Raw genomic sequence first — 23,400 nt, forward strand, 5'->3', positions numbered from 1 at the left:
ACTACTACTGCTACTAAACTCAGCAAAAAAAGAAACACCCCTTTTTCAGGTCTTTCAAAGATAATTCATAAAAATCCAAATAACTTGACAGTTCTTCATTGTAAAGGGTTTAAACACTGTTTCCCATGCTTGTTCAATGAATCATAAACAATGAAGGAACATGCACCTGTGGAACGGTCGTTAAGACACTAACAGCTTACAGACGGTAGGCAATTAAGGTCACAGTTATGAAAACTTAGGACACTAAAGAGGCCTTTCTACTGATTCTGAAATGTCTTTACACGGAGGGAGAGAGCAGGATGCTGGTGAATTTGCACGTCCGATGTAATGTAAGTGGTAATGAGGCAATCTTCTTAATTATTATTAATTATCCTCAATCCTCTTAATTATTATTAATTATCCTCAATCCTAATTATTGTTTTTTGATACTTTCATTTATTTTCTTTCGCGTGTTTCACATAGCCAGCTACGGAGTCGTGGCGTACAGTAGACTATGTACTGTGTGATTGGCGACCGAACAGGAAGTGTTGACTAGTTTTATTTAAAAAGGTGTCAAACCGACTGAATAAAGTCTCTCTTATATCCCTTTGCTATTCGTTAATCATTACCATGTGGTTATATGTCCATAGTATCACATCAGGACAGTAAACCGAAGGATTTCCCAGTTTTCCTTTCCTAGGACGTCAGGGCCTCGCTAGACAGTGACGTTGGAGTCCCAGGTTTCCTTTCCTAGGACGTCAGGGCCTCGCTAGACAGTGACGTTGGAGTCCCAGGTTTCCTTTCCTAGGACGTCAGGGCCTCGCTAGACAGTGACGTTGGAGTCCCAGGTTTCCTTTCCTAGGTTGTCAGGGCCTCGCTAGACAGTGACGTTGGAGTCCCAGGTTTCCTTTCCTAGGACGTCAGGGCCTCGCTAGACAGTGACGTTGGAGTCCCAGGTTTCCTTTCCTAGGACGTCAGGGCCTCGCTAGACAGTGACGTTGGAGTCCCAGGTTTCCTTTCCTAGGATGTCAGGGCCTCGCTAGACAGTGACGTTGAAGTCCCAGGTTTCCTTTCCTAGGATGTCAGGGCCTCGCTAGACAGTGACGTTGGAGTCCCAGGTTTCCTTTCCTAGGATGTCAGGGCCTCGCTAGACAGTGACGTTGGAGTCCCAGGTTTCCTTTCCTAGGATGTCAGGGCCTCGCTAGACAGTGACGTTGGAGTCCCAGGTTTCCTTTCCTAGGACGTCAGGGCCTCGCTAGACAGTGACGTTGGAGTCCCAGGTTTCCTTTCCTAGGATGTCAGGGCCTCGCTAGACAGTGACGTTGGAGTCCCAGGTTTCCTTTCCTAGGATGTCAGGGCCTCGCTAGACAGTGACGTTGGAGTCCCAGGTTTCCTTTCCTAGGACGTCAGGGCCTCGCTAGACAGTGACGTTGGAGTCCCAGGTTTCCTTTCCTAGGACGTCAGGGCCTCGCTAGACAGTGACGTTGGAGTCCCAGGTTTCCTTTCCCAGGACGTCAGGGCCTCGCTAGACAGTGACGCTGAAGTGAGCCACTCTCCCAGATCGCATCGGTGAAGGAAGCCATTCATTTAGTTCCCTTATTTGCAATAGCTACTTGTAAGGCCTAGGCTTTTTTGCATAAGCTACTTGTAAGGCCTAGGCTTTTTGTTGTTGTCAAGTCCAGGCATTAAAACAGGCATTTTATTGACCTTAGTAGGGAATCAACTGAATTTATTGAAAATTAATTAATACATTTATCTTAAGTCGCGCGTCTGTTTGTGTGCGGCGCGTGCGACCACCTCTTTGCGTAGCCGTTAGCGATGCCGCTAATGAAAACAGTCTTCTGGTCGATGGAAAGGCTTTCTTTAAAGACCTTCTCAATTTAATGTTAAGTACAAAGTGGACTATGCTTATATGATAATATCGGGATTATTTTTCATTAATCCAGTGGGTGTTTGTTTTTTCAAACTCTACCATCACATACAATACCAGTCTAAAGTTTGGACACATCTACTCATTCAAGGGTTTTTCTTTATTTTGACTATTTTCTAATCTACATTGTAGAAGACATAATAGGGAACACATCAAAGCTATGAAATAACACATATGGAATCATCTAGTAAGCAAAAGTGTTAAACAAATCAAAATATATGTTATATTTGAGATTCTTCAAAGTAGCCACCCTTTGCCTTGATGACAGCTTTGCACACTCTTGGCATTCTCTCAACCAGCTTCATGAGTAGTCACCTGGAATGCATTTCAATTAACAGGTGTGGAATTTGTGGAATTTCTTTCCTCTTTAATGTGTTTGAGCCAATCAGTTGGGTTGTGACAAGGTAGGGGGGATATACAGAAAATACCATATTTGGTAAAAGACCAAGTCCATATTAGGGCAAGAACACCTCAAATAAGCAAAGAGAAACGACAGTCCATCATTACTTTAAGACATGAAGGTCAGTCAATGTGGAAAATGTCAAGAACTTTCTAAAGTCTCTTCAAGTGCAGTCGCAAAAACCATCAAGCGATGAAACTGTCTCTCATGAGGACCGGCACAGGAAAGGAAGACCCAGAATTACCTCTACTGCAGAGGATCGAGAGCATTCTGACCGGTTGCATCACCGCCTGGTATGGTAACTGCTCAGCAGAGGTATCTCTGCTGCAGAGGATATGTTTATTAGAGTTTACCAACCTCAGAAATTGCAACCCAAATAAATGCTTCACAGAGTTCAAGTAACCCACCGTGAAGCATGGAGGAGGAGGTGTGATGGTGTAGGGGTGCTTTGCTGGTGACACTGTCTGGGATTTATTTAGAATTCAAGGCACACGGATGCGCATGGATACCACAGCGATATGCCATCCAATCTAGTGGGACTATAATTTGTTTTTCAACAGGACAATGACCCAGCACACCTTTAGGCTGTGTAAAGTGATGTTGACTAAGAAGGAGAGTGATGCATCAGATGACCTGGCCTCCACAATCACCCAACCTCAACCCATTTGAGATGGTTTGGGATGAGTCGGACCGCAGAGTTAAGGAAAAGTAGCCAACAAGTGCTCAGCATATGTTTTCTTTGAATTTTTTACCTTTATTTAACTAGGCAGTTAAGAACAAATTCTTATTTTCTATGACTGCTTGTTCAGGGGTAGAACCACAGATTTGTACCTTGGGGTTTGAACTTGCAACTTTCCGGTTACTAGTCCAACACTCTAACCACTAGGCTACCCTGCCGCCCCGTGGGAACTCCTTCAAGACTGTTGGAAAAGCATTCCAGGGGAAGCTGGTTGAGAGAATGCCAAGTTTGTGCAAAGCTGTCATAAAGGCAAAGGATATCTACTTTGAAGAATCTAAAATAAATTTGGATTTGTTTAACACTTTTTTGGTTACTACAAGATTCCATGTGTGTTATTTCATAGTTTTAATGTCTTCACTATTATTCTACAATGTAGAAAACTGTAAAAATAAAGAAAAACCTTTGAATGTGTAGGTGTGTCCAAACCTTTAACTGGTACTGTAAAAATACTGCTATGTAACAACTTTTTCATAGGTGCACACTGGAATTAAAGGGTAACTACACCAAAAATCTACATTTCTCCAATTTTTTTCCAGACCTCAAAAGTGGTTTGAGCAATTTTGTTGTTTTTCTTTTTATACATTATTTGGATTTTGAGAACGAAAACCTGGTGGGAAAAAGGGTTTGCGAAACAACAAACGGAATCAGGAAAAAAGTAAAACCTACCTAATGATAAACCCCCCCCCCCCCCCAATAAAAAAATATATATAAATATATATGTAAAACAAATATAAAACTTAAGACTAATATAACCCTTTTATTTTTTCAATTTAATCTTACATTTATTTTTCAAGATAATATGAGCTATTTACCTAATTTTAAAGAACATATTTGTACTTCATCTTGCAGTAAAACTGTAAATATGACTAATCTCAAGAAAATAAAAGTTTTAATGTTAAAAAGGTTTCACGTTCTCTTACTTCGAAAATAGTCCCGATCATCTCGACCTAGACGATATCCAAAACAACTAACAATACACTGAATTCATACATTTTTCAGTCATTTTAAATTGTCAAGTCTTTTCTACACAATACCACAACAAATTTAGTTGAAAATATTCAATCATTTCACTGTGTATTTCTGATGAAGTCAAGTCATTAGAATATACCATAGGCCAACCAATTAGGGCTCGTTCTGCAAAACATGTCATGTAGACCCCACCCGCAGGCTGAGTAAAATAACGTTTTTAGTCCTAGCAGCTAATAAAAGGGTTTCTTGGCAGTTACATTTCTACCCAAAACCAAAGTGTGGATTGCCGTCACTAAAATGCTGTTTAATTTGGTCAGCTGCGTAATTAAGTTCTGGGCCCACGTGTTAGAAATGAAAAGTTCCCGTTTGTGATGTCTGTGACTACTTTTTCTAATTGGCTGACTACTCTTATGTACTTGTGGAAAACTAAAGACTACTACTATTACTGCTAATAATACTCTTAATTCTACTACAAATATGAATACTTATACTACTACTACATCTCTGCCTTGGTCTCCATCTCACCTGGGTCCTGTTCAGTAGATAGTAAACGGGGTTGAAAACAGATAGTCGGTACTACCTTTGCTGCTATAACAATGTTTCCGGGATCATTTCATGCCCTGTTCTTGGTAGTTTGGTAAAGGTTAGTTATGTCCCTAACTAAAACACAGTTCTAAACGCTTAGCTTGGTCCAGTGCTGTGATTGGAAGGTCTAACCTGTCATTTTTCAGTCCTTTGCTGTGATTGGTGGACTAACATGTCATTCTTCGGTCCATTGCTTGGGATTATAGGACTAACCTGTCAGTCTTCAATACTGTGATTGGAAGACTAACCTGTCAGTCTTCAGTCCAGTGCTGTGATTGGAGGACTAACCTGTCAGTCTTCAGTGCTGTGATTGGAAGACTAACCTGTCAGTCGTCAGTCCAGTGCTGTGATTGGAAGACTAACCTGTCAGTCTTGTACAGGTCCCGGTCGCCCCAGCCCCCTGCTGAAGAGGAGGAGGAGGACTTTGATGACACTTTGGTGGCTCTGGACACATGTGAGTAACATCTGAGAACTCCAGTTGAAAAGAGGTATTCACACAGGTCATTAGTGAGTAACATCTGAGAGATCTCATTGGAAAGAGGTATTCACACAGGTCTTTAGTGAGTAACATCTGAGAGATCTCATTGGAAAGAGGTATTCACACAGGTCTTTAGTGAGTAACATCTGAGAGATCTCATTGGAAAGAGGTATTCACACAGGTCATTAGTGAGTAACATCTGAGAGATCTCATTGGAAAGAGGTATTCACACAGGTCTTTAGTGAGTAACATCTGAGAGATCTCATTGGAAAGAGGTATTCACACAGGTCTTTAGTGAGTAACATCTGAGAGATCTCATTGGAAAGAGGTATTCACACAGGTCATTAGTGAGTAACATCTGAGAGATCTCATTGGAAAGAGGTATTCACACAGGTCTTTAGTGAGTAACATCTGAGAGATCTCATTGGAAAGAGGTATTCACACAGGTCATTAGTGAGTAACATCTGAGAGATCTCATTGGAAAGAGGTATTCACACAGGTCATTAGTGAGTAACATCTGAGAACTCCAGTTGAAAAGAGGTATTCACACAGGTCATTAGTGAGTAACATCTGAGAGATCTCATTGGAAAGAGGTATTCACACAGGTCATTAGTGAGTAACGTCTGAGAGATCTCATTGGAAAGAGGTATTCACACAGGTCATTAGTGAGTAACATCTGAGAGATCTCATTGGAAAGAGGTATTCACACAGGTCATTAGTGAGTAACATCTGAGAGATCTCATTGGAAAGAGGTATTCACACAGGTCATTAGTGAGTAACATCTGAGAACTCCAGTTGAAAAGAGGTATTCACACAGGTCTTTAGTGAGTAACATCTGAGAACTCCAGTTGAAAAGAGGTATTCACACAGGTCATTAGTGAGTAACATCTGAGAGATCTCATTGGAAAGAGGTATTCACACAGGTCATTAGTGAGTAACATCTGAGAGATCTCATTGGAAAGAGGTATTCACACAGGTCTTTAGTGAGTAACATCTGAGAGATCTCATTGGAAAGAGGTATTCACACAGGTCTTTAGTGAGTAACATCTGAGAGATCTCATTGGAAAGAGGTATTCACACAGGTCATTAGTGAGTAACATCTGAGAGATCTCATTGGAAAGAGGTATTCACACAGGTCTTTAGTGAGTAACATCTGAGAGATCTCATTGGAAAGAGGTATTCACACAGGTCATTAGTGAGTAACATCTGAGAGATCTCATTGGAAAGAGGTATTCACACAGGTCATTAGTGAGTAACATCTGAGAGATCTCATTGGAAAGAGGTATTCACACAGGTCATTAGTGAGTAACATCTGAGAGATCTCATTGGAAAGAGGTATTCACACAGGTCATTAGTGAGTAACATCTGAGAGATCTCATTGGAAAGAGGTATTCACACAGGTCATTAGTGAGTAACATCTGAGAGATCTCATTGGAAAGAGGTATTCACACAGGTCATTAGTGAGTAACATCTGAGAGATCTCATTGGAAAGAGGTATTCACACAGGTCATTAGTGAGTAGCATCTGAGAACTCCAGTTGAAAAGAGGTATTCACACAGGTCATTAGTGAGTAACATCTGAGAGATCTCATTGGAAAGAGGTATTCACACAGGTCATTAGTGAGTAACATCTGAGAGATCTCATTGGAAAGAGGTATTCACACAGGTCATTAGTGAGTAACATCTGAGAACTCCAGTTGAAAAGAGGTATTCACACAGGTCTTTAGTGAGTAACATCTGAGAGATCTCATTGGAAAGAGGTATTCACACAGGTCATTAGTGAGTAACATCTGAGAGATCTCATTGGAAAGAGGTATTCACACAGGTCATTAGTGAGTAACATCTGAGAGATCTCATTGGAAAGAGGTATTCACACAGGTCATTAGTGAGTAACATCTGAGAGATCTCATTGGAAAGAGGTATTCACACAGGTCATTAGTGAGTAGCATCTGAGAACTCCAGTTGAAAAGAGGTATTCACACAGGTCATTAGTGAGTAACATCTGAGAGATCTCATTGGAAAGAGGTATTCACACAGGTCATTAGTGAGTAACATCTGAGAGATCTCATTGGAAAGAGGTATTCACACAGGTCATTAGTGAGTAACATCTGAGAACTCCAGTTGAAAAGAGGTATTCACACAGGTCATTAGTGAGTAACATCTGAGAACTCCAGTTGAAAAGAGGTATTCACACAGGTCTTTAGTGAGTAACATCTGAGAGATCTCATTGGAAAGAGGTATTCACACAGGTCTTTAGTGAGTAACATCTGAGAACTCCAGTTGACCCCAAAAAAAGCAGATACCGATTAATCGGACGATTTTTATATATATATATTTGTAATAATGACAATTACAACAATACTGAATGAACACTTTTTTATTTGAACTTAATACATAAATCTATTTAGTCTGAAATAAATAATGAAAGATGTTCGATTTGGTTTAAATAATTTAAAAACAAAGTGTTGGAGAAGTAAAAGTGCAATATGTGCCATGTAAGAAAGCTGACGTTTCAGTTCCTTGCACAGAACATGAGAACTTATGAAAGCTGGTGGTTCCTTTTAACATGAGTCTTCAATATTCCCAGGTAAGAAGTTTTAGGTTGTAGTTATTATAGGAATTATAGGACTATTTCCCTCTATACCATTTGTATTTCATATACCTTTGACTATTGGATGTTCTTATAGGCACTTTAGTTTTGCCAGTGTAACAGTATAGCTTCCATCCCTCTCTTCGCTCCTCCCTGGGCTCGAACCAGCAACACAACGACAACAGCCACCCTCGAAGCAGCGTTACCCATGCAGAGCAATGGGAACAACCACTCCAAGTTTCAGAGCGAGTGACGTTTGAAACGCTATTAGCGCGCACCCCGCTAACTAGGTAGCCATTTCACATCGGTTACACCAGCCTCATCTCGGGAGTTGATAGGCTTGAAGTCATTAACAGCTCAATGCTTAAAGCACAGGGAAGTGCTGTTTGAATGAATGCTTATGAGCCTGCTGCTGCCTACCACCACTCAGTCAGACTGCTCTATCAAATATCAAATCATAGACTTAATTATAACATAACACACAAATATGAGCCTTTAATATAGTCAAATCGGAAACTATCATTTCGAAAACAAAACGTTTATTCTTTCAGTGAAATACGGAACTGTTTATCTAAATATTGCTGTTACATTGCACAACCGTCAATGCTATAACATAATTATGTAAAATTCTGGCAAATTAACTACGGTCTTTGTTAGGAAGAAATGGTCTTTACACAGTTTGCAACGAGCCAGGTGGCCCAGACTCTGCTTACAAGAGAAGTGACACAATTTCCCTAGTTAATATTGCCTTCTAACATGAATTTCTTTTAACTAAATATGCAGGTTTAAAAATATATATACTTGTGTATTGATTTTAAGAAAGGCATTGATGTTTATGGTTAGGTACACATTGGTGCAACGACAGTGCTTTGTTCTCGAATGCGCTTTTGTTAAATCATCCTCCGTTTAGCGAAGTTGGCTGTGATTCGATGATAAATTAACAGGCACTGCATCGATTATATGCAACAAGTTAGTTCAACTAGTAATATCATCAACCATGTGTAGTTAAATAGCGATTATGTTAATATCGATTGTTTTTTTACAAGATAAGTTTAATGCTAGCTAGCACCTTACCTTGGCTCCTTGCTACACTCGCGTAACAGGTGGTCAGCCTGCCACGCAGTCTCCTCGTGGATTGCGATATAATCGCCATCCAAAAATGCAGATTACCGATTGTTATGAAAACCTGAAATCGGCCCTAATTAATCGGCCATGCCGATTAATCGGTCGACCTCTAATTTGGATGTTTATATACACAAAAGAATGTGGACACCCCTTCAAATGAGGGGATTCGACTATTTCAGCCACACCCGTTGTTGACAGGTGTATAAAAACGAGCACACCGCCATGCAATCTCCATAGACAAACATTGGCAGTAGAATGGCCTTACTGAAGAGCTCAGTGACTTTCAAGGTGGCACCGTCATAGGATGCTACCTTTCCAACAAGTCATTTTGAAGTAGAAAGGTCTAGGAGCAACAACGGCTCAGCCACGAAGTGGTAGACCACACAAGCTCACAGAACGGGACCGTCGAGTGCTGAAGCACGTAAAAATCATCTGTCCTCGGTTGCAACACTCAGTACGAGTTCCTAACTGCCTCTGGAAGCAACATGAGCACAAGAGCTGTTCGTCAGGAGCTTCATGAAATGGGTTTCCGTGGCCGAGCAGCCGCACACAAGCCTAAGATCACCACGTGCAACGCCAAGCGTCGGCTGGAGTGGTGTAAAGCTCGCCGCCATTGGACTCTGGAGCAATGGAAACGCCTTCTCTGGAGTGATGAATCACGCTTCACCATATGGCAGTCCGGCGGAAGGAATCTGGATTTGGCGGATACCAGGAGAACGCTACCTGCCCCAATGCAGAGTGCCCACTGTAAAGTTTGGTGGAGGAGGAATACTGTTCTGGGTCTGTTTTTCATCGTATCGGGCTCCTTAGATCCAGTGAAGGGAAATCTCAATGCAACAGCATACATAAAGGGGGGGGGGACCAACTCATATTAATGTCTTCCCAGAAGAGTGGAGGCTGTTATAGCAGCAATGTTCCAACATCTAGTGGAAAGCCTTCCCAGAAGAGTGGAGGCTGTTATAGCAGCAATGTTCCAACATCTAGTGGAAAGCCTTCCCAGAAGAGTGGAGGCTGTTATAGCAGCAATGTTCCAACATCTAGTGGAAAGCCTTCCCAGAAGAGTGGAGGCTGTTATAGCAGCAATGTTCCTACATCTAGTGGAAAACCTTCCCAGAAGAGTGGAGGCTGTTATAGCAGCAATGTTCCAACATCTAGTGGAAAGCCTTCCCAGAAGAGTGGAGGCTGTTATAGCAGCAATGTTCCTACATCTAGTGGAAAACCTTCCCAGAAGAGTGGAGGCTGTTATAGCAGCAATGTTCCAACATCTAGTGGAAAGCCTTCCCAGAAGAGTGGTGGCTGTTATAGCAGCAATGTTCCTACATCTAGTGGAAAGCCTTCCCAGGAGAGTGGAGGCTGTTATAGCAGCAATGTTCCAACATCTAGTGGAAAGCCTTCCCAGAACACTGGAGGCTGTTATAGCAGCAATGTTCCAACATCTAGTGGAAAGCCCTCCCAGAAGAGTGGAGGCTGTTATAGGAGCAATGTTCCAACATCTAGTGGAAAGCCTTCCCAGAAGAGTGCAGGCTGTTATAGCAGCAATGTTCCAACATCTAGTGGAAAGCCTTCCCAGAAGAGTGGAGGCTGTTATAGCAGCAATGTTCCAACATCTAGTGGAAAGCCTTCCCAGAAGAGTGGAGGCTGTTATAGCAGCAATGTTCCAACATCTAGTGGAAAGCCTTCCCAGAAGAGTGGAGGCTGTTATAGCAGCAATGTTCCAACATCTAGTGGAAAGCCTTCCCAGAAGAGTGGAGTCTGTTATAGCAGCAATGTTCCTACATCTAGTGGAAAGCCTTCCCAGAAGAGTGCAGGCTGTTATAGCAGCAATGTTCCTACATCTAGTGGAAAACCTTCCCAGAAGAGTGGAGGCTGTTATAGCAGCAATGTTCCAACATCTAGTGGAAAGCCTTCCCAGAAGAGTGGAGGCTGTTATAGCAGCAATGTTCCTACATCTAGTGGAAAACCTTCCCAGAAGAGTGGAGGCTGTTATAGCAGCAATGTTCCAACATCTAGTGGAAAGCCTTCCCAGAAGAGTGGTGGCTGTTATAGCAGCAATGTTCCTACATCTAGTGGAAAGCCTTCCCAGGAGAGTGGAGGCTGTTATAGCAGCAATGTTCCAACATCTAGTGGAAAGCCTTCCCAGAACACTGGAGGCTGTTATAGCAGCAATGTTCCAACATCTAGTGGAAAGCCCTCCCAGAAGAGTGGAGGCTGTTATAGGAGCAATGTTCCAACATCTAGTGGAAAGCCTTCCCAGAAGAGTGCAGGCTGTTATAGCAGCAATGTTCCAACATCTAGTGGAAAGCCTTCCCAGAAGAGTGGAGGCTGTTATAGCAGCAATGTTCCAACATCTAGTGGAAAGCCTTCCCAGAAGAGTGGAGGCTGTTATAGCAGCAATGTTCCAACATCTAGTGGAAAGCCTTCCCAGAAGAGTGGAGGCTGTTATAGCAGCAATGTTCCAACATCTAGTGGAAAGCCTTCCCAGAAGAGTGGAGTCTGTTATAGCAGCAATGTTCCTACATCTAGTGGAAAGCCTTCCCAGAAGAGTGCAGGCTGTTATAGCAGCAATGTTCCAACATCTAGTGGAAAGCCTTCCCAGAAGAGTGGAGGCTGTTATAGCAGCAATGTTCCAACATCTAGTGGAAAGCCTTCCCAGAAGAGTGGAGGCTGTTATAGCAGCAATGTTCCAACATCTAGTGGAAAGCCTTCCCAGAAGAGTGGAGGCTGTTATAGCAGCAATGTTCCAACATCTAGTGGAAAGCCTTCCCAGAAGAGTGGAGGCTGTTATAGCAGCAATGTTCCAACATCTAGTGGAAAGCCTTCCCAGAAGAGTGGAGTCTGTTATAGCAGCAATGTTCCTACATCTAGTGGAAAGCCTTCCCAGAAGAGTGCAGGCTGTTATAGCAGCAATGTTCCAACATCTAGTGGAAAGCCTTCCCAGAAGAGTGGAGGCTGTTATAGCAGCAATGTTCCAACATCTAGTGGAAAGCCTTCCCAGAAGAGTGGAGGCTGTTATAGCAGCAATGTTCCAACATCTAGTGGAAAGCCTTCCCAGAAGAGTGGAGGCTGTTATAGCAGCAATGTTCCAACATCTAGTGGAAAGCCTTCCCAGAAGACTGGAGGCTGTTATAGCAGCAATGTTCCAACATCTAGTGGAAAGCCTTCCCAGAAGTGTGGAGGCTGTTATAGCAGCAATGTTCCTACATCTAGTGGAAAGCCTTCCCAGAAGAGTGCAGGCTGTTATAGCAGCAATGTTCCAACATCTAGTGGAAAGCCTTCCCAGAAGAGTGGAGGCTGTTATAGCAGCAATGTTCCAACATCTAGTGGAAAGCCTTCCCAGAAGAGTGGAGGCTGTTATAGCAGCAATGTTCCAACATCTAGTGGAAAGCCTTCCCAGAAGAGTGGAGTCTGTTATAGCAGCAATGTTCCTACATCTAGTGGAAAGCCTTCCCAGAAGAGTGCAGGCTGTTATAGCAGCAATGTTCCAACATCTAGTGGAAAGCCTTCCCAGAAGTGTGGAGGCTGTTATAGCAGCAATGTTCCTACATCTAGTGGAAAGCCTTCCCAGAAGAGTGCAGGCTGTTATAGCAGCAATGTTCCAACATCTAGTGGAAAGCCTTCCCAGAAGAGTGGAGGCTGTTATGGCAGCAATGTTCCAACATCTAGTGGAAAGCCTTCCCAGAAGAGTGGAGGCTGTTATAGCAGCAATGTTTCAACATCTAGTGGAAAGCCTTCCCAGAAGAGTGGAGTCTGTTATAGCAGCAATGTTCCTACATCTAGTGGAAAGCCTTCCCAGAAGAGTGCAGGCTGTTATAGCAGCAATGTTCCAACATCTAGTGGAAAGCCTTCCCAGAAGAGTGGAGGCTGTTATAGCAGCAATGTTCCAACATCTAGTGGAAAGCCTTCCCAGAAGACTGGAGGCTGTTATAGCAGCAATGTTCCAACATCTAGTGGAAAGCCTTCCCAGAAGAGTGGAGGCTGTTATAGCAGCAATGTTCCAACATCTAGTGGAAAGCCTTCCCAGAAGAGTGGAGGTTGTTATAGCAGCAATGTTCCAACATCTAGTGGAAAGCCTTCCCAGAAGAGTGGAGGCTGTTATAGCAGCAATGTTCCAACATCTAGTGGAAAGCCTTCCCAGAAGAGTGGAGTCTGTTATAGCAGCAATGTTCCAACATCTAGTGGAAAGCCTTCCCAGAAGAGTGGAGGCTGTTATAGCAGCAATGTTCCTACATCTAGTGGAAAGCCTTCCCAGAAGAGTGGAGGCTGTTATAGCAGTAATGTTCCAACATCTAGTGGAAAGCCTTCCCAGAAGAGTGGAGGCTGTTATAGCAGAAATGTTCCTACATCTAGTGGAAAGCCTTCCCAGAAGAGTGGAGTCTGTTATAGCAGCAATGTTCCTACATCTAGTGGAAAGCCTTCCCAGAAGAATGGAGGCTGTTATAGCAGCAATGTTCCTACATCTAGTGGAAAGCCTTCCCAGAAGAGTGGAGTCTGTTATAGCAGCAATGTTCCTACATCTAGTGGAAAGCCTTCCCAGAAGAGTGCAGGCTGTTATAGCAGCAATGTTCCAACATCTAGTGGAAAGCCTTCCCAGAAGTGTGGAGGCTGTTATAGCAGCAATGTTCCTACATCTAGTGGAAAGCCTTCCCAGAAGAGTGCAGGCTGTTATAGCAGCAATGTTCCAACATCTAGTGGAAAGCCTTCCCAGAAGAGTGGAGGCTGTTATGGCAGCAATGTTCCAACATCTAGTGGAAAGCCTTCCCAGAAGAGTGGAGGCTGTTATAGCAGCAATGTTTCAACATCTAGTGGAAAGCCTTCCCAGAAGAGTGGAGTCTGTTATAGCAGCAATGTTCCTACATCTAGTGGAAAGCCTTCCCAGAAGAGTGCAGGCTGTTATAGCAGCAATGTTCCAACATCTAGTGGAAAGCCTTCCCAGAAGAGTGGAGGCTGTTATAGCAGCAATGTTCCAACATCTAGTGGAAAGCCTTCCCAGAAGACTGGAGGCTGTTATAGCAGCAATGTTCCAACATCTAGTGGAAAGCCTTCCCAGAAGAGTGGAGGCTGTTATAGCAGCAATGTTCCAACATCTAGTGGAAAGCCTTCCCAGAAGAGTGGAGGTTGTTATAGCAGCAATGTTCCAACATCTAGTGGAAAGCCTTCCCAGAAGAGTGGAGGCTGTTATAGCAGCAATGTTCCAACATCTAGTGGAAAGCCTTCCCAGAAGAGTGGAGTCTGTTATAGCAGCAATGTTCCAACATCTAGTGGAAAGCCTTCCCAGAAGAGTGGAGGCTGTTATAGCAGCAATGTTCCTACATCTAGTGGAAAGCCTTCCCAGAAGAGTGGAGGCTGTTATAGCAGTAATGTTCCAACATCTAGTGGAAAGCCTTCCCAGAAGAGTGGAGGCTGTTATAGCAGAAATGTTCCTACATCTAGTGGAAAGCCTTCCCAGAAGAGTGGAGTCTGTTATAGCAGCAATGTTCCTACATCTAGTGGAAAGCCTTCCCAGAAGAATGGAGGCTGTTATAGCAGCAATGTTCCTACATCTAGTGGAAAGCCTTCCCAGAAGAGTGGAGGCTGTTATAGCAGCAATGTTCCAACATCTAGTGGAAAGCCTTCCCAGAAGAGTGGAGGCTGTTATAGCAGCAATGTTCCAACATCTAGTGGAAAGCCTTCCCAGAAGAGTGGAGGCTGTTATAGCAGCAATGTTCCAACATCTAGTGGAAAGCCTTCCCAGAAGAGTGGAGGCTGTTATAGCAGCAATGTTCCAACATCTAGTGGAAAGCCTTCCCAGAAGAGTGGAGGCTGTTATAGCAGCAATGTTCCAACATCTAGTGGAAAGCCTTCCCAGAAGAGTGGAGGCTGTTATAGCAGCAATGTTCCTACATCTAGTGGAACGCCTTCCCAGAAGAGTGCAGGCTGTTATAGCAGCAATGTTCCAACATCTAGTGGAAAGCCTTCCCAGAAGAGTGGAGGCTGTTATAGCAGCAATGTTCCAACATCTAGTGGAAAGCCTTCCCAGAAGAGTGGAGGCTGTTATAGCAGCAATGTTCCAACATCTAGTGGAAAGCCTTCCCAGAAGAGTGGAGGCTGTTATAGCAGCAATGTTCCAACATCTAGTGGAAAGCCTTCCCAGAAGAGTGGAGGCTGTTATAGCAGCAATGTTCCTACATCTAGTGGAAAGCCTTCCCAGAAGAGTGGAGGCTGTTATAGCAGCAATGTTCCAACATCTAGTGGAAAGCCTTCCCAGAAGAGTGGAGGCTGTTATAGCAGAAATGTTCCTACATCTAGTGGAAAGCCTTCCCAGAAGAGTGGAGTCTGTTATAGCAGCAATGTTCCAACATCTAGTGGAAAGCCTTCCCAGAAGAGTGGAGGCTGTTATAGCAGCAATGTTCCTACATCTAGTGGAAAGCCTTCCCAGAAGAGTGGAGGCTGTTATAGCAGTAATGTTCCAACATCTAGTGGAAAGCCTTCCCAGAAGAGTGGAGGCTGTTATAGCAGAAATGTTCCTACATCTAGTGGAAAGCCTTCCCAGAAGAGTGGAGTCTGTTATAGCAGCAATGTTCCTACATCTAGTGGAAAGCCTTCCCAGAAGAATGGAGGCTGTTATAGCAGCAATGTTCCTACATCTAGTGGAAAGCCTTCCCAGAAGAGTGGAGTCTGTTATAGCAGCAATGTTCCTACATCTAGTGGAAAGCCTTCCCAGAAGAGTGCAGGCTGTTATAGCAGCAATGTTCCAACATCTAGTGGAAAGCCTTCCCAGAAGTGTGGAGGCTGTTATAGCAGCAATGTTCCTACATCTAGTGGAAAGCCTTCCCAGAAGAGTGCAGGCTGTTATAGCAGCAATGTTCCAACATCTAGTGGAAAGCCTTCCCAGAAGAGTGGAGGCTGTTATGGCAGCAATGTTCCAACATCTAGTGGAAAGCCTTCCCAGAAGAGTGGAGGCTGTTATAGCAGCAATGTTTCAACATCTAGTGGAAAGCCTTCCCAGAAGAGTGGAGTCTGTTATAGCAGCAATGTTCCTACATCTAGTGGAAAGCCTTCCCAGAAGAGTGCAGGCTGTTATAGCAGCAATGTTCCAACATCTAGTGGAAAGCCTTCCCAGAAGAGTGGAGGCTGTTATAGCAGCAATGTTCCAACATCTAGTGGAAAGCCTTCCCAGAAGACTGGAGGCTGTTATAGCAGCAATGTTCCAACATCTAGTGGAAAGCCTTCCCAGAAGAGTGGAGGCTGTTATAGCAGCAATGTTCCAACATCTAGTGGAAAGCCTTCCCAGAAGAGTGGAGGTTGTTATAGCAGCAATGTTCCAACATCTAGTGGAAAGCCTTCCCAGAAGAGTGGAGGCTGTTATAGCAGCAATGTTCCAACATCTAGTGGAAAGCCTTCCCAGAAGAGTGGAGTCTGTTATAGCAGCAATGTTCCAACATCTAGTGGAAAGCCTTCCCAGAAGAGTGGAGGCTGTTATAGCAGCAATGTTCCTACATCTAGTGGAAAGCCTTCCCAGAAGAGTGGAGGCTGTTATAGCAGTAATGTTCCAACATCTAGTGGAAAGCCTTCCCAGAAGACTGGAGGCTGTTATAGCAGCAATGTTCCTACATCTAGTGGAAAGCCTTCCCAGAAGAGTGGAGGCTGTTATAGCAGTAATGTTCCAACATCTAGTGGAAAGCCTTCCCAGAAGAGTGGAGGCTGTTATAGCAGCAATGTTCCAACATCTAGTGGAAAGCCTTCCCAGAAGAGTGGAGGCTGTTATAGCAGCAATGTTCCAACATCTAGTGGAAAGCCTTCCCAGAAGAGTGGAGGCTGTTATAGCAGCAATGTTCCTACATCTAGTGGAACGCCTTCCCAGAAGAGTGCAGGCTGTTATAGCAGCAATGTTCCAACATCTAGTGGAAAGCCTTCCCAGAAGAGTGGAGGCTGTTATAGCAGCAATGTTCCAACATCTAGTGGAAAGCCTTCCCAGAAGACTGGAGGCTGTTATAGCAGCAATGTTCCTACATCTAGTGGAAAGCCTTCCCAGAAGAGTGGAGGCTGTTATAGCAGCAATGTTCCAACATCTAATGGAAAGCCTTCCCAGAAGAGTGGAGGCTGTTATAGCAGCAATGTTCCAACATCTAGTGGAAAGCCTTCCCAGAAGACTGGAGGCTGTTATAGCAGCAATGTTCCAACATCTAGTGGAAAGCCTTCCCAGAAGACTGGAGGCTGTTATAGCAGCAATGTTCCAACATCTAGTGGAAAGCCTTCCCAGAAGAGTGGAGGCTGTTATAGCAGCAATGTTCCAACATCTAGTGGAAAGCCTTCCCAGAAGAGTGGAGGCTGTTATAGCAGCAATGTTCCTACATCTAGTGGAAAGCCTTCCCAGAAGAGTGCAGGCTGTTATAGCAGCAATGTTCCAACATCTAGTGGAAAGCCCTCCCAGAAGAGTGGAGGCTGTTATAGCAGCAATGTTCCAACATCTAGTGGAAAGCCTTCCCAGAAGAGTGGAGTCTGTTATAGCAGCAATGTTCCAACATCTAGTGGAAAGCCTTCCCATAAGAGTGGAGGCTGTTATAGCAGAAATGTTCCTACATCTAGTGGAAAGCCTTCCCAGAAGAATGGAGGCTGTTATAGCAGCAATGTTCCTACATCTAGTGGAACGCCTTCCCAGAAGAGTGCAGGCTGTTATAGCAGCAATGTTCCAACATCTAGTGGAAAGCCTTCCCAGAAGAGTGGAGGCTGTTATAGCAGCAATGTTCCAACATCTAGTGGAAAGCCTTCCCAGAAGACTGGAGGCTGTTATAGCAGCAATGTTCCTACATCTAGTGGAAAGCCTTCCCAGAAGAGTGGAGGCTGTTATAGCAGCAATGTTCCAACATCTAATGGAAAGCCTTCCCAGAAGAGTGGAGGCTGTTATAGCAGCAATGTTCCAACATCTAGTGGAAAGCCTTCCCAGAAGAGTGGAGTCTGTTATAGCAGCAATGTTCCAACATCTAGTGGAAAGCCTTCCCAGAAGAGTGGAGGCTGTTATAGCAGCAATGTTCCTACATCTAGTGGAAAGCCTTCCCAGAAGAGTGGAGGCTGTTATAGCAGCAATGTTCCAACATCTAGTGGAAAGCCTTCCCAGAAGAGTGGAGGCTGTTATAGCAGAAATGTTCCTACATCTAGTGGAAAGCCTTCCCAGAAGAGTGGAGTCTGTTATAGCAGCAATGTTCCTACATCTAGTGGAAAGCCTTCCCAGAAGAATGGAGGCTGTTATAGCAGCAATGTTCCTACATCTAGTGGAAAGCCTTCCCAGAAGAGTGGAGGCTGTTATAGCAGCAATGTTCCAACATCTAGTGGAAAGCCTGCCCAGAAGAGTGGAGGCTGTTATAGCAGCAATGTTCCAACATCTAGTGGAAAGCCTTCCCAGAAGAGTGGAGACTGTTATAGCAGCAATGTTCCAACATCTAGTGGAAAGCCTTCCCAGAAGAGTGGAGGCTGTTATAGCAGCAATGTTCCAACATCTAGTGGAAAGCCTTCCCAGAAGAGTGGAGGCTGTTATAGCAGCAATGTTCCAACATCTAGTGGAAAGCCTTCCCAGAAGAGTGGAGGCTGTTATAGCAGCAATGTTCCAACATCTAGTGGAAAGCCTTCCCAGAAGAGTGGAGGCTGTTATAGCAGCAATGTTCCAACATCTAGTGGAAAGCCTTCCCAGAAGAGTGGAGGCTGTTATAGCAGCAATGTTCCAACATCTAGTGGAAAACCATCCCAGAAGAGTGGAGGCTGTTATAGCAGCAATGTTCCTACATCTAGTGGAAAGCCTCCCAGAAGAGTGGAGGCTGTTATAGCAGCAATGTTCCAACATCTAGTGGAAAACCTTCCCAGAAGAGTGGAGGCTGTTATAGCAGCAAAGGGGGGGGGACCAAATCCATATTAATGCCCGTGATTTTGTAATGAGATGTTCGTCGAGCAGGTTTCCACATACATTTGGTCATGTAGTGTATTTATCTCTCTCGTGTCCCACAGATAACTGTGACCTCCACTTCAAGGTGTCCCGTGATCATTACAGCGGCTACCCTCTGACCATCGAGGGCTTTGCCTACCTCTGGGCCGGAGCTAGAGCATCCTACGGAGTCAGCAAGGGCAAAGTCTGCTACGAGATGAAGGTAACGGAGAGAGAAACAAAACCATAGTTCGCATCCCAAATTACAGCCTATTCCCATATATAGTGCACTGGTTTGACCAGGTGTCGTGATGTATCGGCTGCAATCCCTTTTAGTAAATGACTGATCACTGTGTAAGTCACGACAATGACGCTGACCGATCACTATGTTATTCACAATAATGGTACCGACCAATCACTTTGCAAGTTACGATACCGACCAATCCTATGTAAATAACGAGTAAACATTCCATCACACCATAGAGTAGAACGATAGTATCTGCTTCTCAGAACAGGAAGTACACATACACATTAGCAGGATATATATGATGAGGGATAACATTTAAATTCACTTCACGATAAACTGCCATGTGACTTGTCGAACCCTTGGCTAGTGGAGTCTTCGTTTGGCCTCCCCAATGGTTCCCTAGTCCTTTAATAGTGTACATGAGCCCCACTGACCTGTCTGTCTCTCCTTCTGACCTGTCTGTCTCTCTACTGACCTGTCTGTCTCTCCTTCTGACCTGTCTGTCTCTCTACTGACCTGTCTTTCTCTCCTACTAACCTGTCTGTCTCTCCTACTAACCTGTCTGTCTCTCCTACTGACCTGTCTGTCTCTCTGCTGATCTGTCTGTCTCTCTGCTGATCTGTCTGTCTCTCCCTCTGACCTGTCTGTCTCTCCCTCTGACCTGTCTGTCTCTCCTTCTGACTTGTCTGTCTCTCTACTGACCTGTCTGTCTCTCCTTCTGACCTATCTGTCTCTCCTACTGACCTGTCTGTCTCTCCTACTGACCTGTCTGTCTCTCCTACTAACCTGTCTGTCTCTCCTACTGACCTGTCTGTCTCTCTACTGACCTGTCTGTCTCTCCTACTGACCTGTCTGTCTCTCCTACTGACCTGTCTGTCTCTCCTTCTGACTTGTCTGTCTCTCATACTGACCTGTCTGTCTCTCCTTCTGACCTGTCTGTCTCTCCTACTGACCTGTCTGTCTCTCCTTCTGACTTGTCTGTCTCTCATACTGACCTGTCTGTCTCTCTGCTGACCTGTTTGTCTCTCCCTCTGACTTGTCTGTCTCTCTACTGACCAGTCTGTCTCTCTACTGACCTGTCTGTCTCTCCTACTGACCTGTCTGTCTCTCTGCTGTAGATCTTAGAGGAGATAGCTGTGAAGCACCTCCCGTCCTCTGAGCCTGATCCCCATGTGGTCCGGATAGGATGGTCCCTGGACTCTTGCAGCACACAGCTGGGTAAGGACAGCACACACATGAACACATGTGGACGAACACACACATACAGGCACGCACAACACACATGCACACGCACGCACTCCCGCCACACACATGCGCGGATGGACGGACAGACACACTGTTTGACACGTAGCTTCGGTATATTCCAGGTGAGGAAGCGTTTTCGTTTGGATACGGAGGAACAGGGAAAAAATCCTCTGACTGTAAGTTTGAAGACTACGGAGAGAAGTTTGGAGAGAATGATGTCATCGGCTGTTTCATTGTGAGTAATACTTTGTTATTGTATTGTCTACAATGATCGTCCCATTACTAGCTATAGGGAGACTACTCATATCATTCAGTAATATTTATCTTAGAGTTAGTTAGTTAGTAGAGTTAGTATAGTAGAGTTAGTTAGTAGAGTTAGTATGGTAGAGTTAGTATAGTAGAGTTAGTTAGTATATGTTATTGTATTGTCTACAATGATCGTCCCATTACTAGCTATAGGGAGACTACTCATATCATTCAGTAATATTTATCTTAGAGTTAGTTAGTTAGTAGAGTTAGTATAGTAGAGTTAGTTAGTAGAGTTAGTATGGTAGAGTTAGTATAGTAGAGTTAGTTAGTATATGTTATTGTATTGTCTACAATGATCGTCCCATTACTAGCTATAGGGAGACTACTCATATCATTCAGTAATATTTATCTTAGAGTTAGTTAGTTAGTAGAGTTAGTATGGTAGAGTTAGTATGGTAGAGTTAGTATAGTAGAGTTAGTTAGTATGGTAGAGTTAGTTAGTTAGTAGAGTTAGTATGGTAGAGTTAGTATAGTAGAGTTAGTTAGTATAGTTAGTTAGTAGAGTTAGTATGGTAGAGTTAGTATAGTTAGTTAGTTCAGTTAGTTAGTTAGTAGAGTTAGTATGGTAGAGTTAGTTAGTTAGTAGAGTTAGTTAGTAGAGTTAGTTAGTTAGTAGAGTTAGTATGGTAGAGTTAGTTAGTATGGTAGAGTTAGTTAGTTAGTAGAGTTAGTATGGTAGAGTTAGTATAGTAGAGTTAGTTAGTAGAGTTAGTTAGTAGAGTTAGTATGGTAGAGTTAGTATAGTTAGTTAGTAGAGTTAGTATGGTAGAGTTAGTATGGTTGAGTTAGTAGAGTTAGTATGGTCGAGTTAGTATGGTAGAGTTAGTATGGTCGAGTTAGTTAGTAGAGTTAGTATGGTCGAGTTAGTATGGTTGAGTAAGTAGAGTTAGTATGGTAGAGTTAGTATGGTGGAGTTAGTAGAGTTAGTATGGTGGAGTTAGTAGAGTTAGTATGGTAGAGTTAGTATAGTCGAGTTAGAATGGTCGAGTTAGTTAGTAGAGTTAGTATGGTCGAGTTAGTATGGTGGAGTTAGTATGGTAGAGTTAGTATGGTAGAGTTAGTTGGTTGAGATAGTATGGTCGAGTTAGTAGAGTTAGTATGATAGAGTTAGTTGGTAGAGTTAGTATGGTCGAGTTAGTATGGTAGAGTTAGTAGAGTTAGTATGGTCGAGTTAGTTAGTAGAGTTAGTATGGTCGAGTTAGTAGAGTTAGTATGATAGAGTTAGTATGGTCGAGTTAGTAGAGTTAGTATGATAGAGTTAGTATGGTCGAGTTAGTAGAGTTAGTATGATCGAGTTAGTATGGTCGAGTTAGTTAGTAGAGTTAGTTGGTAGAGTTAGTATGGTCGAGTTAGTATGGTAGAGTTAGTAGAGTTAGTTGGTAGAGTTAGTATGGTTGAGATAGTATGGTCGAGTTAGTAGAGTTAGTATGGTTGAGTAAGTAGAGTTAGTATGGTCGAGTTAGTATGGTAGAGTTAGTAGAGTTAGTTGGTAGAGTTAGTATGGTCGAGTTAGTTGGTAGAGTTAGTTGGTAGAGTTAGTATGGTTGAGTAAGTAGAGTTAGTATGGTCGAGTTAGTATGGTAGAGTTAGTAGAGTTAGTTGGTAGAGTTAGTATGGTTGAGTTAGTATGGTAGAGTTAGTATGGTCGAGTTAGTAGAGTTAGTATGGTCGAGTTAGTTAGTAGAGTTAGTGTAACGGTCTGAGTGTAGTGGGTGAGGAGTCAGGCGCAGGAAGCAGAGTTCAGGGGAGTGCTATTTTAATGCACTGAGAAACGCTGAACATAAGTCAACCCTCACAAAAACACAGGGCGTACTGAACAAACAAATGCCCCAAACAGGGGGACTTAAACTGTCCAGGGAAAACACACAAAATGGGAAAACACAAAACCCATAGACGTGCACACAAGTACACCAAACAGACGATCACAATAATTAATCCCGCACAAGGAACCCTGCGGGGCCGGCTGACTAATAAAGCCTTACTACCTAACTCAAAACAGGTGCACACAATCAACACATAAGGAGGGGGAGGAAATAATCAGTGGCAGCTAGTAGGCCGACGAGCGCCGAGCGCCACCCGAACGGGAAGGGGAGTGTCCTTCGGTCTGTCTCTCCTACTGACCTGTCTGTCTCTCCTACTAACCTGTCTGTCTCTCCTACTGACCTGTCTGTCTCTCTACTTTTACACTGGCAGTGAGGAGGTGTGTAGATGGTTAGAGTTAGTATAGTTAGTTGACTTTGTTAGTTAGTTTAACATAACTTTATCATTCCCACAGGACTTTGACGCTGGCGGTGAGGAGGTGAAGATAGCGTTCTCTAAGAACGGGGTGTGGCTAGACGTGGGGTTCCAGGTGTCGAGGGAGGAGCTGGCGGGGCGCCCCCTGTTCCCCCACGTCCTTGTGAAGAACTGTGCCATCGAGTTTAACTTCGGCCAGAAGGAGGAGCCCTTCCACCCCCCTCCGGAGGGGTACAGGTTCATCCAGACTCTTGGTATTGAAGACAGGACCAGGGGGGCTGTAGGACCAGCCAGCAAGGCTGACTGTGAGGTATGGATACTATACACTACTATACAGTACTACTACTACTACTATACAGTACTACTACTATACTGTACTACTATAAATTTCTACTACTATACAGTACTACTAATATACTGTACTACTATACAGTACTACTACTATACAGTACTACTACTACTACTCTACAGTACTACTATACTATACGGTACTACTACTATAAACTACTATTATAAACTACTATACAGTACTACCACGATACAGTACTACTACTATACTGTACTATTACTATACAGTACTACTACTTTACTACTACTATACAGTACTACTACTATACTGTACTACTATAAATTTCTACTACTATACAGTACTACTACTACTATACAGTACTACTAATA

At 43.6% G+C, this 23,400-nt stretch overlaps 1 protein-coding gene across 2 annotated transcripts in view; it reads left to right on the forward strand.

The window, feature by feature from the left end:
• The window catches only part of hnrnpul1 (heterogeneous nuclear ribonucleoprotein U-like 1), a 57,072-nt gene that overhangs the window by 6,953 nt on the left and 26,719 nt on the right, over window positions 1-23,400 (forward strand). For both annotated transcript variants that reach the window (XM_031795341.1, XM_031795342.1), the window contains exons 5-9: window positions 4,983-5,056; window positions 18,770-18,909; window positions 20,052-20,151; window positions 20,301-20,413; window positions 22,763-23,032. In XM_031795341.1, the coding sequence (XP_031651201.1) occupies window positions 4,983-5,056; window positions 18,770-18,909; window positions 20,052-20,151; window positions 20,301-20,413; window positions 22,763-23,032 (697 nt within the window). The remainder of the gene's footprint in view (window positions 1-4,982; window positions 5,057-18,769; window positions 18,910-20,051; window positions 20,152-20,300; window positions 20,414-22,762; window positions 23,033-23,400) is intronic.

This window comes from Oncorhynchus kisutch, linkage group LG18 (genome assembly GCF_002021735.2).
Source record: "Oncorhynchus kisutch isolate 150728-3 linkage group LG18, Okis_V2, whole genome shotgun sequence".
In the NCBI taxonomy this organism is placed as follows: domain Eukaryota; kingdom Metazoa; phylum Chordata; class Actinopteri; order Salmoniformes; family Salmonidae; genus Oncorhynchus; species Oncorhynchus kisutch.